Below are 15,967 nucleotides of genomic sequence, written 5' to 3'. Positions count from 1 at the left end.
GAACAGAAAACCAGTAGGCTACGGACCTCATAGTGTAAGGGTTGAATGCCCCTGGTAAACCCCAAGGAAACAAAATACATCATTAAATACCTAAATACTACATCCGCTGAAGATTTCCACAGCAGTTCACTTATTCTGGCTCTTCAACCTCATTACTTCTTAAAATCTAATAACAATCCCTTTCCCTCCCATACTGAAATAGAACATGACCACTGTCTCCATCTCCTCTCGACAATGATCACACCTAACTGTTGCACCTTTCATGACGCTAGCATTTAATCCAATCAAATACATTTAACCTGTAATCCTTTCTCCGTTTTGTAGTTCTCTAAATATACATGCGTATTTGTATACTATTGGGAAAGGTGATTATGATGGCCACATTGACCATGTCCTCACCTCAATAGCTAGGTTTCCATCCAATTGGCGACAGATTTTCATACCAATATATTAAAAAATATGTTTCCATCAAATGGACTTGTGCAGATGAAAGTTTTTGCGTGATGACATAGTGCACATAGAAATACATTTTGCAGTTACATTCCCATGTAGGCTACGGAAAAATAAATAAAAGTAAAATGGGTATCCATCGCATTTTCAACTCTACTGATGTTTTTCCCACACAAAAAAATGTTGCGTTATAGCGAGTGTACCCACTCTGGTATTGGTACGGTGCTCGAGCATGCAGGGCTCAGATAGCGGGCTTTTAGCTAGAGCGCACGTATAGCCTACAGACCTTGACGATCTCTGGTCCACACTCCAGTCCAGTTGGTGGCGGTAAATGCACCTTAAAGTTGGTTGCAACTGACATACAAAGTCCACAGAAGAAGAATGTGCGACGGTTTGAAGAGGTGGTTGGTCAATGGGGCCATGTTGTGATTAGTAGGACTATAGTACAGTGTATTTGTTTCTCCTGGAAGTGAACATGTAGTAATGTTTTTCCTAATTTGAAGTGAGACCTTCGCCGGTGTTATCCAGACACGGGAGGACAGGTGTGTTAAGTCGCACGCAAATAAACAGCAATACTGTCGGTATCTAGGCTAATTAGGTTACCTGTGGAATGTTAGTTTTTCTCTTGATTTGATCAAACTACTACAATATAGACTGATCAACATGAACTTACATAAAATATAGATATTTGATCTAACAAATTCCGTTATAGTTCAGATAGCCTCTTACATTTTTTTACATTAAATTGTATGGCGCATAACGGGTAGTTGTCAACATGGACCAATCTCCCTCCAGTGGAATATGATGTAACACAACACTGAAACAATCAAATGTTTGAAACGAACTTTTTATGGAATTAATAATATTCAATTACTAAACGTGTTGCAAAAGCATACAATGTAAAATCAAATTAAATCTATCTTATTGTACAGTTGTGGTGTTTTCCTGCTCTATTTTAAAAGCTGTAAAATATAGATCAGTGTGACAAAACAGAATGTGGACTTTCTTGGAACAGCTTCACAAAAACAACCTGAATGATCATTTTCCTAGATCCTACTTTCTTGCCCTGTCAGATGTAAGTTCCCACCTGGATGTCAGCACAACATGAATGTGGCAGCAGGTAAGGAACATCGTAGGCTTATTCAAATGTAATCTCCTCAGTATAAATGGTAGACTTGCCTTTTACATTAGATATTGTACTGTAGAGTAGTTGCACATTGCTGAACTATTGCTCTCTTCCATTTAGTTTTTGTTTGGTTCAGCCTGGTGGTCACTAAAGCCATTTGTACTCTGGAAGAGTACCGTCTGGTGTGCTATGTGAACAGCAGGACCCAGCACCATCCTGACATGCTTGCCTTCAGCCTGGACATGGCTGACCCATTCCTCTGCACTCATATCATCATGGCCTACATGGACCTGGACCAAGACTATCACATCACACCCTTCACACAGGAGGACAAGACCCTCTGCAACTCCCTCAACATGCTCAAAGAGGGGTGTGTGTGTGTGTGTGTGTGTGTGTGTGTGTTACTACCACAACCATCAGGTTGTATAATTCCATCTCTTCTCTGCCCTCCACCAGGAACCCAGATCTGAAAACTCTGCTTGCTGTTGGGGGAAGGAACTCTACGGACACCAGGTCAGTACCCCACTCACACATAGAGTAATAATTGTAAGTGCTTTTGGAATTGAAAAGTTTTCACCCAAGCAGTAACGTTCAACCATCCCTCCACCATAGGCTCCTAAAAATGTCCTCTGACAACACCAGGAGGAAGACGTTTGTCCAGTCTGTTCTGAAACACCTGAGGCAGGAGGGCTTTGATGGACTGGATGTGGTGTGGCAACCTCGCTCTGCTTCTAATGTAGCACAGGGGGGGAAACATATATTCACTAATCTGCTCAAGGTAAGAGCTGAGATGACTTCTTGTTTGCATTTTCATTTGATGTTGTGAAAGTGAGAAATGTGTGTGTGTGTGTGTGCGAACGTAGGAGCTGCGTGGAGGAATTCAGGAGGAGGCTCGTGTCTCAGGGATTGAGGCCTTGCTCCTCTCCACAGCAGTGTCCGGCCTGGAGGACTATGCCAGAGAGGCCTACGATGCACATTCCTTCCCCCAGTGAGTCCACACACAGCACCAGGGAGTATGGGACTATGGTGGAGAGAGACCCTCACCTCTCACAGTTTTAGATTGACATCTGATACAGTAAAAGGGACATTACGAACGGCATAATCATGTAACATTGTCATTCATTGAAGTACTTGTTGATAGACCACACCAGATATTATTTTACAGCTATTCCATGTGATGAAAAATGTTCCTAAGAAGGTAATCCTGACTTTTGACCCTGTAGGTATGTTGACTTCATCTCCTTGGTGACCTCTGACCTCCATGGGCCACTGGAGGGAATGTCAGGTCACATCAGTCCATTGTTCAGCCGGAAGCATCCAGCTATGGACACACCTCAGAGAGAAGTTCTCACTACAGTTCAGTACAAATAAATGACGTCATCATTGTATTCCTGATGGGTAGAGCTGATTGAAATGACTTGGACACCAAGTTTGTTTCTGCTGATTTTACTTGTCATGATTTCCAAAGAACATGTTATGTTTGTTAGTCTCTTCTATTGATCCTTTATGCCGTACTGTTTTCCCAGAACCAAGTGCAGTACTGGCTCTCTCAGGGAGTGGATTCCCAGAAGCTGACTCTGGGGTTCCCTACCTACTCACCTGTACCCCAAATCCTGAGGAACGAGATAAATTCTGACAAGGAAGACACAGAGCTACAAGAGGACGTAGCGGAATATACTGAGACTGATACTACTGTACGTGTTATGGCCTACCATGAGGTAAAAAGCATACCTGGTGCAATAGGAACCCTGTTACGGTTCAAGTGTCAATAAAGTTTGTTCCAACTTTGCTGACATTCCTGACAGGTTCTGTCTCTATGCTCCACGCTATAGGTGTGTCAGTACCTCAAAAGTGGGGCGTTGGTGACATTTGATAAGAGCAAGAAGCTGATACAGGCACATGAATACGATCACTGGCTGAACTTTGAATATATACATATCCTGAGGGAGAAGGTACATGTTTACATCAGTACAGCATCTGTGCAACACATTTCCTGTCTTTATATATCAAGCAAGCCGATACAGTTGCATTACATTGTTACTTTATTTGACGGGGACAATGCACATTAATCAACCCATTTTGTAATTATGCCAGGTTCAGCCAGCCGACTAACTTTGATCCGATAACTATCATAGCTATGTGTAAAACTCCTTCCTGCTCCTCTGCAGATGAGAGCGCTGCAGCATCAGGAGCTGGGTGGAGCCATGGTGTGGTCTCTGGATCTGGACGACTTCACGGGGACGCTGTGTGGCAAAGGTCGCTTCCCGTTCACCAGACTGCTCAAAGCGTCGCTTCTCAGGGATAAGGGGCCACGACATCATAAACGCCACCACCGCTCACGCCACCGTCATCACCATCGCCATCCACATCGTCATGGTGGTTTCCTTTCCCGTGACAGCCATCGCACTGGTTACCATGTCCATTGTCACCGTCACCTTGACCGCCACAACATTTAATCACACAGTGGAGTGTGACTGTAACGTAACTCACTACACTGGCAAGACTCAACATACCATCCCTGGGGCGGCAGGTAGTGTAGTGGTCAGAGCATTGGACTTAGTAACCGAAAGGTTGCAAGATCGAATCCCCGAGCCGACGAGGTAAAAATCTGTCGTTCTGCCCCTGAACAAGGCAGTAACCCACTGTTCCTAGGAAAATAAGAATTTGTTCTTAACTGACTTGCCTAGTTAAAGGTAGAATTTTAAAAAACCCTGCAAGAAGATATTAGCATATGTTTTTTTATATGGTAGATCAGGTTGGACTGTTTGTTGGCTCTGTGAGTGATTGTTGTCATGGTATAGTAGAGATGAGGCTCTAGATTTATCTTCATAACTTGCACTTTGTCCTCTATGGTGGAATACTATGCGTTAATTGTATTGTTTTATGACAAATTTTACTGCTTTACAAATAATAAAATGAATGGCTCCATTTCCATGGCCTAATAAAACGTTTTGATATGCCATTAAATGACAGATTGTTTTCAGGTTGTTTGCAGTTCACTCTCACTGTAGCCTCTCCGTAGTTTAGAAAAATGGTAATATCTTCCTTAGCAGTACTGCACTCCGATGCCAGGGGGCGGTATACTACAGTGTAAGGCGATCACAAATCGGTATGGGCCGGGGAAATCACAAAGGAGATTTCGCCTACAAAAAGTGTCTAGTAAAGTTGCTGACCAAGCCCATCTGCTGCATGGTGAGACAGTGGTCTTTCTGTAATTAACACCCAGTCTGAGTGTCCATTGAAGGACGCAGCTGTGGAGAGGAGAGAGCACTCTGCTCTGCCTTGTCCCCATGGAGACCTAGCTGACTCTATAGAAGGGCAATGCAGGCTGGAGAGCAAGGGGAGGAACTTGGCATCAGCAGTTTCACATGGCTTTTGTTTCCCTGGACTCATCTGTTTAATAGTACGCTATTACAGCGCATTCGGAAAGTATTCAGACCCCTTTCCTTTTATACATTTAGTTACATTACAGCCTTATTCTAAAATGGATCAAAATAAAAAATGAATCTCAATCTATACACTACCCCATAATGACAAAGTGAAAACATTTATTTTTATTTTTTAGAAATGTCTGCGAATTTATTACAAATAAAAAACAATTACCTTATTACATAGTAGTAGTTTTCATGTCAGAGCAAAAACCAAGCCATGAGGTTGAAGGAATTGTCCGTAGAGCTGCGAGACAGGATTGTGTCGAGGAACAGATCTGGGGAAGGGTACAAAAACATTTCTGCAGCATTGAAGGTCCCCAAGAACACAGTGGCCTCCATCATTCTTAAATGGAAGAAGTTTAGAACCACCAAGACTTCCTAGAGCTGGCCGCCCGGCCAAACAGCAATCAAGGGAGAAGGGCTTTGGTCAGGGAAGTGACCAAGAACCCGATGGTCACTCTGACAGAGTTCCTCTGTAGAGATGGGAGAACCTTCCATAAGGACGACCAACTCTGCAGCACTCTGCCAATCAGGCCTTTATGGTACAGTGGCCAGACGGAAGCCACTCCTCAGTAAAAGGCACATGACAGCCAGCTTGGAGTTTGCCAAAAGGACCTACAAGGACAGAGCGATCCTTGATGAAAACCTGCTCCATAGCATCCAGGAACTCAGACTGGGGCTAAGGTTCACCTTCCAACAGGAGAACAACCTTAAGCACACAGCCAAGTGGCTTCGGGACAGGTCTCTGAATGTCCTTGAGTGGCCCAGCCAGAGCCCAGACTTGAACCCGATCTAACATCTCTGGAGAGACCTGAAAATGGCTGTGCAGCGACACTCCTCATCCAACCTGACCGAGCTTAAGAGTATCTGCAGAGAAGAATGGGAGAAACTCCCCAAATACAGTTGTGCCAAGCTTATAGCGTCATACCCAAGAAGACTCGAGGCTTTAATCACTGCAAAAGGTGCTTCAACAAAGTATTTAAAAAAATACATTTTCAAACATGTCTAAACCTATTTTTTCTTTGTCGTTATGGGGTATTGTGTGTAGATTAATGAGGGGGGTAAAACTATTTCATCCATTTTAGAATGAGGCTGTAATGTAACAAAATGTGGAAAAAGTGAAGAGGTCTGAATACTTTCCGAATGCACTGTATGTCCTTATTGGGTTGATATGTACTCTAGTAGTCTCTATGTAGTGTGTGGGCTTGCTCTGGAGCATAAATGAGCATAACTTGACAATTTGCTAATGTTATTACTGAATATGAGGAGAAGAGAACATACTCTTGAGAGTATACTCTTGTATACTCTCAACAGAGAGAAGTGCTCTAAGTTTGACAGCAGTTTTAAGCCATTTTGCGTGCTGCTATGGCCAAGAATAGTCTTATCTGAAAGCAGTAAGTAATATATGATTACATTATGTATTCATATATTAGTATAGATGCATCCACACTCATATTAAGTGCATGTCCAAGGGGACAACAGTGCCACCAACCCACTTAAGGTTTAGCAGTTGTGGCAGACCTCCAGTGGCCTAGCACTTGGGCTGGATGTTGAAGCGACGATGATTGAGTTTAAATTATGGTCTAAATTATGCAGAGATGGATGACGCCGGAGGGCATCCTGTGTTTGTGTGTGTGTGTGCTCGTGTGCATGCTGTGGGATACACATCATTCCCCAATCACATTATCCCAGCTCGTCTACTCTGACCTCCCTCTGATTCATTGTCACAATATGCATCCCACTAGATGTCACACCCAATGGCATTTTAAACTAATTCAATTCCATTTTACTATCTTTATCATGCCACAATCTTTAACATTTTATTTTAAAATCTGTAGAATAAAAAAATAATAGATTAACGATGTATGAGCTGAAGTGGTAGGCCTAATGTATACCTTCATTTCTATAACCACTGTATGACACTGGTATACTTTAATGAAAATATGCTAATATTTAGTGAGGGTCAACTGAATCCTTGCATCATGTTGGTAGCAGGTGCACTAATCATGCTATCCCAGTGGCAGTCAGTTGCTGTCGGTAACAGTGACGCATGAATAGATTTATGATGCTATTAGGAAATAATCCTAAAATGTTCTGTTTTACACCTGGTCCTGCAGCCTCCCTCCCTCCTCTCTGAAGAAAATAGGCACCGTAGGTAATTACAGAGTTCCTACGGCCATCAGCTTTAATCAGGAGCTGTGGGAGAGCCACTCCGAGACGCTGCACTTTTTAATGGCTTTCTCTCTATCATGCTGCCTTTTCCCTCTGTAACTCCTCTGTGGTAATACGTGACAGGCCTGTACCCAGCAGGTGTCACTGGTAGGCTACAGTACAGGTGAGAGCTGGTGAGATGTCCTGAGAATAGCAGGTGGATGTTTTGTGTTTAGAGAGGTGTTATTGTGAATCATGGTGGTTGTGTTTTTTTTAACAGGGTTCTAGAGTTTAATGGAATGCCATTCTATTCTCTTGTTCATTCACCTGTAGGAGTGGTCCATTAAAAGTTATGTACTGTGGTAGCTAGATAGATTGTAGCCTGTGTTCATTCCAAATGTTCCACTGCTATATTCTCATCTGCACATAACAATCAATTTCAGTTTTATCATGTAATTACTTGTTAACTACTTGTTTAAGCAACAGGAATATAATCATGTTAAATAATGATTTGAATGCAATGAAAGGAAACTGGAAAACTTATCTTTTCAAATGAGATAATATTTGTAGTATAGTTACGAGAGGCGGGGGTGTGTCTATTTGTCATTAAAAGCTGGTGTGTGATTTCTAATATTAAAGAAGTCTCGAGGTGTTGCTTGCCTGAGGTAGAGTACCTTATGATAACCTGTAGACCACACTATCTACCAAGAGAGTTCTCATCTATATTATTTGTAGCCGTCTATTTACTACCACAAACCGGTACTGGCACTAAGACCTCACTTAACCAGCTGTATAAGGCCATAAGCAAACAAGAAAATGCTCATCCAGAGGCGGCGCTCATAGTGGTCCAGGACTTTAATACCGGCAAACTTAAATCCGTTTTTACCTCATTTCTACCAGCATGTCACATGTGCAACCAGAGGGAAAAAAACTCTAGACCACCTTTACTCCACACACAGAGATGCATACAAAGCTCTCCCCTGCCCTCCATTTGGAAAATCTGACCATAATTATATCCTCCTGATTCCTGCTTATGAGCAAAAACTAAAGCAGGAAGTACCAGTGACTCGCTCAATACGGAAGTGGTCAGATGACGCTGATGCTACGCTACAGGACTGTTTTGCTAGCTCAGACTGGAATATGTTTCGGGATTCATCCAATGGCATTGAGGAGTATACCACCTCAGTCATCGGCTTCATCAATAAGTGCACAGACAACGTCGTCCCCACAGTGACGGTGTGTACATATCCCAACCAGAAGCCATGGATTACAGGCAAGATCCGCATCGAGCTAAAGGCTAGAGCTGCCGCTTTCAAGGAGCGGGACACTAATCCGGACGCTTATATGAAGTCCCACTATGCCCCCAGACAAACCATCAAACAAGCAAAGTGTCAATACAAGATTAAGATTGAATCCTACTACACCGGCTCTGACGCGGCAGGGCTTGAAAACTATTACGTACTACAAATGGAAACCCAGATGCGAGCTACCCAGTCACACGAGCCTACCAGATGAGCTAAATGCCTTTAATGCTCGCTTTAAGGCAAGCAACACTGAAGCATGCACATGAGCACCAGCTGTTCTGGATGACTGTGTGATAACGCTCTCGGTAGCCGCTGTGAGCAAGACCTTTAAACAGGTCAACATTCACAAAGCTGGGGTGTCAGACGGATTACCCGGACATGTACTCAAAGCATGCGCGGACCAACTGGCAAGTGTCTAAACTGACATTTTCAACCTGCCTACATAATTACCGCCCCTTAGCACTCACTTTGGTAGCCTTGTAGTGCTTTGAATTGCTGATTGTGGCTCACATCAACAGCATCATCCCAGATACCCTAGGCCTAGACCCACTCCAATTTGCATACAGCCCCAACAGATCCACATATGACGCAATCTCAGTCGCACTCCACACTGGCCTTTCCCACCTGGACAAAAGGAACACCTATGTGAGAATGCTGTTCATTGACTACAGCTCAGTGTTCAACACCATAGTGCCCATGAAGCTCATCACTAAGGACCATGGGACTAAAAACCTCCCTCTGCAACTGGATCCTGGACTTCCTGACGGGCTGCCCCCAGGTGGTAAGGGTAGGCAACAACATGTCTGCCACACTGATCCTCAACATTGGGGCTCCTCAGGGGTATGTGCTTAGTCCCCTCCTGTGCTCCCTGTTCACCCACGACAGCGTGGCCAAACACGACTCCAACACCATCATTAAGTTTGCTGACGACATAACAGTGGTAGGCCTGATCACCGACGACAATGATACAACCTATAGGGAGGAGGTCAGACACCTGGCAGTGTGGTGCCAGGACAACAACCTCCTCCTCAATGTGAGGAAGACAAAGGAGCTGATCGTAGACTACAGGAAAAGGCGAGCCGAACAGGCCCCCATTAATTAACATCGACGGGGCTGTAGTGGAGCGGGTCGAGAGTTCCTTGGTGTCCACATCACCAACACACGATCATGGTCCAAACACATTGTCAAAGACTCCAGTCACCAAAGTCATAGACTGTTCTCTCTGATACCGCACGGAGAGCGGTACTGGAGCACCAAGTCTAGGACCAAAATGCTCCTTAACAGCTTCTACCCCCAAGCCATTGGACTGCTGAACATTGAATCAAATGGCCACCGGACTATTTACATTGACCCCCCAATTCGACTAACCTGTACCCCCACACATTGACCCAGTACCCCCTGTATGTATGTCACATCTGTTTCACCTGTCCTTGTGATTGTCTCCACCCCCTCCAGGTGTCACTTATTTTCCCCAGGGTATTTATCCCTGTGTTTCCTGTCTCTCTGTGCCAGTTTGTCTTGTATGTTTGTCAAGTAAACCAGTGGGTTTTTCCCGTACTCCTTTTTCTCTTCTCTTTGCTAGTCCTCCTGGTTTTGACCCTTGCCTGTTTTCTGGACTCCTGCCTACCTGACCATTCTGCCTGCCCAGACCTCGAGCCTGCCTGCCCTTTGGTACCTACTGGACTTTGAACTGGTTTTGACCTTTTGCCTGTCCATGACCATTCTCTCGCCGACCCCTTTTTGGATTAATGAACATCTAAGACTCCAACCATCTGCCTTCAGTGTCTGCATCTGGGTCTCGCCTTGTGCCCTTATAATATAGCCTTGTTATTGCTATTTTATTGTGTTCGTTTTATAATTGTTTTGTTTATTTGGTAAATATTTTATAACTCTTTCTTGAACTGCACTATTGGTTAAAGGCTCAATACCTGTTGTATTCAGCGCATGTGACAAAGTTTGATTTGATTTGAACTGTGTTGTGTAATTTGAACAAATAATGCTTTTTTTCTTTTAACTACTTGTCGGTAACCAAAAGTGATCTGCACACTGCTGTAATATGGTTACAGTTACTGTACAGTACTTTCATAAATGTACCCCTCATACAGCTGTCCCACAATGCATGTCTCTTCTAAACACTGTGCTCCCTGAGTGTATATGACTCCATGAGGTATGTGTGCCCCTGGGCCACATTCAGCCACTGCATTAAATAAGTAGTAGCCAGTAGATTAGGGTGATGAATAACAACTGCACATTCATTGACCACAAAATGTCTTCGCTAGATAAAGCCCCGCCTTATCTCAGCTCACTGGTCACCATAGCAACACCCACCCGTAGCACGCGCTCCAGCAAGGAAGTATTTTACTGGTCATCCCCAAAGCCAACTCCTCTTCGGCCACCTTTCCTTCCAGTTCTCTGCTGCCAATGACTGGAACGAATTGCAAAAATCACTGAAGCTGGAGACTTGTATCTCCCTCACTAACTTAATCATCAGCTGTCAGAGCAGCTTACAGATCACTGCACCTGTACACATCCCATCTGTAAATAGCCCACCCAACTACCTCATCCCCATATTGTTATTTATTTTTGCTATTTTGTACCCCAGTATCTCTACTTGCACATCAACTGCACATCTATCACTCCAGTGTTAATGCTAAATTGTAATTATTTCACCACTATGGCCTATTTATTGCCATAGTGGTATATATATTTATATATATTTTTCTATTGTGTTATTGACTGTACATTTATTTATCCCATGTGTAACTCTGTTGTTGTTTTTGTCACGCTGCTTTGCTTTACCTTGGCCAGGTTGCAGTTGTAAATGAGAACTTGTTCTCAACTGGCCTACCTGGTTAAATAAAGGTGAGATAAAGGCAGAGAGAGTGAACCACACATTCTGTTTACACAAACCGTTCAAAATGCTTTAGGGCGATTAGACTAATTGGAAATCCATATATCTATATTGTATTGTATATGGCTCTGGAATTGTTGACACAAATGATTTTCTTCTCGGTACTTGAGAGACTGTATCTGTAGACTGTTAGGCAGACTTTTTTTTGGAGCTGCCATCCTCAGCAAAATGTTGGGTTTGACCTTTGCATTAGAATTGAGATTGACATTTGCAGCACTTAAATAACAACCTGGGAGGGAGGAGAAATCGCATTAGAGGCCACTGCTGCCCCAAATGGGATATGGGCTATCTAGGTATCAGCCTGCCTTGAAATAGAACCAGAATGTTATCCCATCTTCTCTACGCCGCCTAAGAATGATGGAGCATTTCAAAACACTTGCGAAATTTAAGTAACATTAGTTTGACATTGACCAACAGACTACAATTCATCTTATGCATATGCGTCGGTCTGGGATAACAGGCGTGTGTTTGTGAGAGTGAGATCTACATTATGGAGCTTTGTTAACAGGCCAGTTTTACAGCCAAGGGGATCATGAATCTTGGTCGTGCCATTTCAGCAAAATGCTGTCGTATGCCTCGCATTTTGGACAGGGTGTGTTTACAGTCTTGAATGGGGGCACATTTGACCACTGATATCTAATATTAATTAATGTCTATTGTCCCTCTCCACGAGTCTGTTGGCAAATAAATGGTTCCAAGAATGGAGCGTTTCCCGGGTGATTAATTAAGGTCTAAAATTACAGAGGCTGCTCCTGGTAAGAGGACGGTTAATTATTTAACACCCAGTTATACGATCACACCACTGGTCCACCACTGGCTCGATGTAAAATACTGTATTCCATTTGGCCTCCAAAACAACAGAATAAGGGCCCAGTGGCTGTCTGTTGTTCTCTGAGAGTATTTCAATTTTAGAGCCTGTCAAATCGAACTTGTTGTAGAGTAGTTGACCCATTTCCACATGTAGTATCACATTTTAGCTTGGAACAGTGTTTTATTTAAGATTGAATCTCTGTAAAAGATTTCAATTATGGACACTAGCTGGTTATCTTGCGATTGGACACATTGTGATATGATAAATACTTTTACTGTTAACACAATGGTTTAATTCATCCCTGTCAACACCAAGCATAACACAAATCAATAAGACTGAATAAGATTCTGGATAAAGAATATCATGATGCAATTCTTCCTTGATCCTCAACATAAAAACAGTTTATTTATCATGTTATAAAATGGCATCCGTAAATGTACATAGAGCTCTTGCATAACCAGCTGTCTTGCTACAACCTTTGTATTTTTCCATTTTCCATTTCATTGACCTTTCTGCAATAATTATGTGATAACAAACATTTGGATGTATTGTAAAGAGGGTCGTTTGAGGCTGAGGGGAAAACCTTTTTATGCAATTTTTCAATTTTTCTCCCTGCATTATTGGGAAGGGCCCGTAAGTAAGCATTTCACTGTTAGTCTACACCTGTTGTTTACACCTGTTTTTTTTTTACGAAGCATGTGATTAATTACATTTAATTAAATTTTTTATGCATGGTTTCTCAGATAAATCTAAACGTTATCTAAAATGCTATGTAGCTAAGTCTCATCAGTCAATATACAGTTTAAATCAAAAGTTTACATACTCTTAGGTTGGAGTCATTAAAACTCGTTTTTCAACCACTCCAAAAATGTCTTATTAACAAACTATAGTTTTGGCAAGTCGGTTAGGACATCTACTTTGTGCATGACGCAAGTTATTTTTCCAACAGTGAAGCACGGGGGTGGCAGCATCATGTTTTGGGGGTGCTTTGCTGCAGGAGGGACTGGTGCACTTCACAAAATAGATGGCATCATGAGGATGGAACATTATGTGGATTTATTGAAGCAACATCTCAAGACATCAGTCAGGAAGTTAAAGCTTAGTCGCAAATGGGTCTTACAAATGAACAATGACCCCAAGCATACTTCCAAAGTTGTGGCAAAATGGCTCAAGGACAACAAAGTCAAGGTATTGGAATGGCCATCACAAAGCCCTGACCTCAATCATATAGAAAGTGTGGGCTGAACTGAAAAAGCGTGTGGGAGCAAGGAGGCCTACAAACCTTATTCAGATAACACCAGCTCTGTCAGGAGGAATGGGCCAAAATTCACCAACTTATTGTGGGAAGCTTGTGGAAGGCTACCCGAAACATTTGACCCAAGTTAAACAATTTAAAGGCATTGCTACCAAATACTAATTGAGTGTATGTAAACTTCTGACCCACTGGCAATGTGATGACAGAAATAAAAGCTGAAATAAATCATTCTCTCTATTATTATTCTGACCTTTCACATTCTTAAAATAAAGTGGTGATCCTATCTGACCTAAGACAGGGCATTTTTCCTAGGATTAAATGTCAGAAATGGTGAAAAACTGAGTATAAATGTATTTGGCTAAGGTGCATGTAAACTTCTGACTTCATTAGTATATTAATAATCATAATCCCTTAGATATGTAACCTTGCTAAAACCAGAGGTAGGAAAATAATGAAAGTATAAATAATAATTGGGATTTTTGTTTTGATTAAATCTAAGTCACCTTAAATACTTTATTACATGTTTACTGAGAACCATGATGACATAATGACACATTGACATTCAAAAGACAAAGGCCTGATAATAGAGTAGGGGCAGATGTGTGAGCGATTGATATCTGATGTGAGTGATCATTGCAACGTCTTGGGCAGCAGGTAGCCTAGCGTTGGCAGGTAGCCTAGCCTAACCGAAAGCCTAACCTGAGCCCCCAAAAAATAAAAATTCTGTGTCCTTGAGGAAGGCATTTAACCCTAATTTGCTTCAGGTCTGCTGTATAGCTATGCCTCACCCTATAAAACAGCACATTTCACTGCACCTATCTGGTGTTACAATAAAACACACTTGTATTTTATGTTTTCAACTCATTACAGTGACTGGCAGGTGGGTTCTCCAGTCTGCTCATTAGATAAAGCTCAACATGATTAAAATATATCCAGATTGTGTCTCCTTATTGGGTTGTTCAGTATTGAACAGCAGGGAAATGAGATTGGACAATGTAAAGCTGTGCTGTGTGGTGGAACGTCAAGGGATGTCATTAGAACCTACAGTAAAACAGGAAACCACATAATGTGTTGCGACAGCATGTCATCATTGGCTATGTGTGTTTATTGCTCAGCGATAATCCAATAACTTGTGCACAATTACTTCATTCATGTTTTAAATCATGCATGACAATTATTTCTGTAGGCCTGGGTGAATAGTAATGGGGAGAGAAGATTGTGGGGGTGCAACATGCTGGTCACTTTTTCCACATTTTGTTACGTTACAGCCTTGTACTAAAATGTATTAAATAGTTTTTTTTCATCATCAGAATACCCTACAATACCCTATAATGGCAAAGAAAAAAATGATTTTTAGACAGTTTTGCAAAACCACTAAAAGATCCCGTTTACATAGGTATTCAGACCCTTTACTCAGTACTTTGTTGAAGCGCCCTTGGCAGCGATTACATCATTGATTCTTCTTGGGTATGGATGGGGAGTGTCGCTGCACAGCTATTTTCAGGTCTCTCCAGAGATGTTCGATCGGGTTCAAGTCCGGGATCTGGCTGGCTACTCAAGGACATTGAGACTTGTCCAGAAGCCAATCCTGTGTTGTCTTGGCTGTGTGGTTAGGGCCGTTGTCCTGTTGGAAGGTAAACCTTCGCCCCAGTCTGAGGCCCTGAGCGCTCTGGAGCAGGTTTTCATCAAGGATCTCGCTGTACTTTGCTTCTTTCATCTTTCTCTCGATCCTGACTAGTCTACCAGGCCCTGCACCTGAAAAATATCCCCACAGCATGATGCTGCCACCACCATGCTTCATCTTAGGGTGCCAGGTTTCCTACAGACGTGATGCTTTAATCTTGTTTCTCATTGTCTGAGAGCCTTTAGGTGCCTTTTGGCAAACTCCAAGCGGGGTGTCATGGCTTTATACTGAGGAGTGACTTCCATCTGGCCACTCTACCATAAAGGCCTGATTGGTGGAGTGCTGCAGAGATGGTTGTCCTTCTGGAAGGTTCTCCCATCTCCACAGAGGAACTCTAGAGCTCTGTCAGAGTAACCATTGGGTTCTTGCTCAGTTTGGCCGGGCAGCCAGCTCTCGTAAGAGTCTTCGTGGTTCCAAACGTCTTCCACTTCTAAAACTTCTTTATTATCTATGCATAGTCACTTCACCCCTGTCTACATGTACAAATTACCCCGACTAACCTGCCCATTGACTCGGTACTGGTACCCCCTGTATATAGCTTTGTTATTGTTATGTTCATGTGTTACTTTTTATTATTTTTTTACTTGAGTTTATTTATTCAATATTTTCTTAACTCTTTTTTGAAATGCATTGTTGGTTAAGAGCTTGTAAGTAAGCATTTCACAGTAAGATCTACACCTGCAATATTCGGCTATTTGACCAAGGAGAGTGATTGAGTGCTGCATCAGATGACCTGGCCTCCACATTCACCTGACCTCAACCCAATTGAGATGATTTGGAATGATTTGGACCGCAATGTGAAGGAAAAGCAGCCAACAAGTGCTCAGCATGTGTGGGAACTCCT

General features: G+C 42.6%; 1 protein-coding gene across 3 annotated transcripts; it reads left to right on the top strand.

Moving 5' to 3' along the window:
• The first annotated feature begins 811 nt into the window (after positions 1–811).
• Positions 812–4,543, top strand: LOC112221828 (chitinase-like protein 4). 3 transcript variants are annotated; one of them, XM_024384195.2, is made up of 10 exons: positions 812–992; positions 1,501–1,570; positions 1,697–1,946; positions 2,033–2,089; positions 2,219–2,354; positions 2,440–2,564; positions 2,800–2,932; positions 3,103–3,294; positions 3,409–3,528; positions 3,745–4,543. In XM_024384195.2, exons 2-10 carry the CDS (start codon positions 1,555–1,557, stop codon positions 4,030–4,032), a joined length of 1,317 nt encoding a protein of 438 aa, XP_024239963.1. In that variant the 5' UTR covers positions 812–992; positions 1,501–1,554; the 3' UTR covers positions 4,033–4,543. The 3 variants fall into 3 exon arrangements, with proteins under 3 accessions (XP_024239963.1, XP_024239961.1, XP_024239960.1); XM_024384193.2 differs by having other exon boundaries at positions 2,189–2,354; positions 3,103–3,270; XM_024384192.2 differs by having other exon boundaries at positions 813–992; positions 2,189–2,354.
• Positions 4,544–15,967: the final 11,424 nt, after the last annotated feature.

The sequence above is a fragment of the Oncorhynchus tshawytscha genome, linkage group LG22 (genome assembly GCF_018296145.1).
Source record: "Oncorhynchus tshawytscha isolate Ot180627B linkage group LG22, Otsh_v2.0, whole genome shotgun sequence".
Lineage (NCBI taxonomy): Eukaryota > Metazoa > Chordata > Actinopteri > Salmoniformes > Salmonidae > Oncorhynchus > Oncorhynchus tshawytscha.
This window is presented reverse-complemented; position numbering and strand designations above follow the sequence as displayed.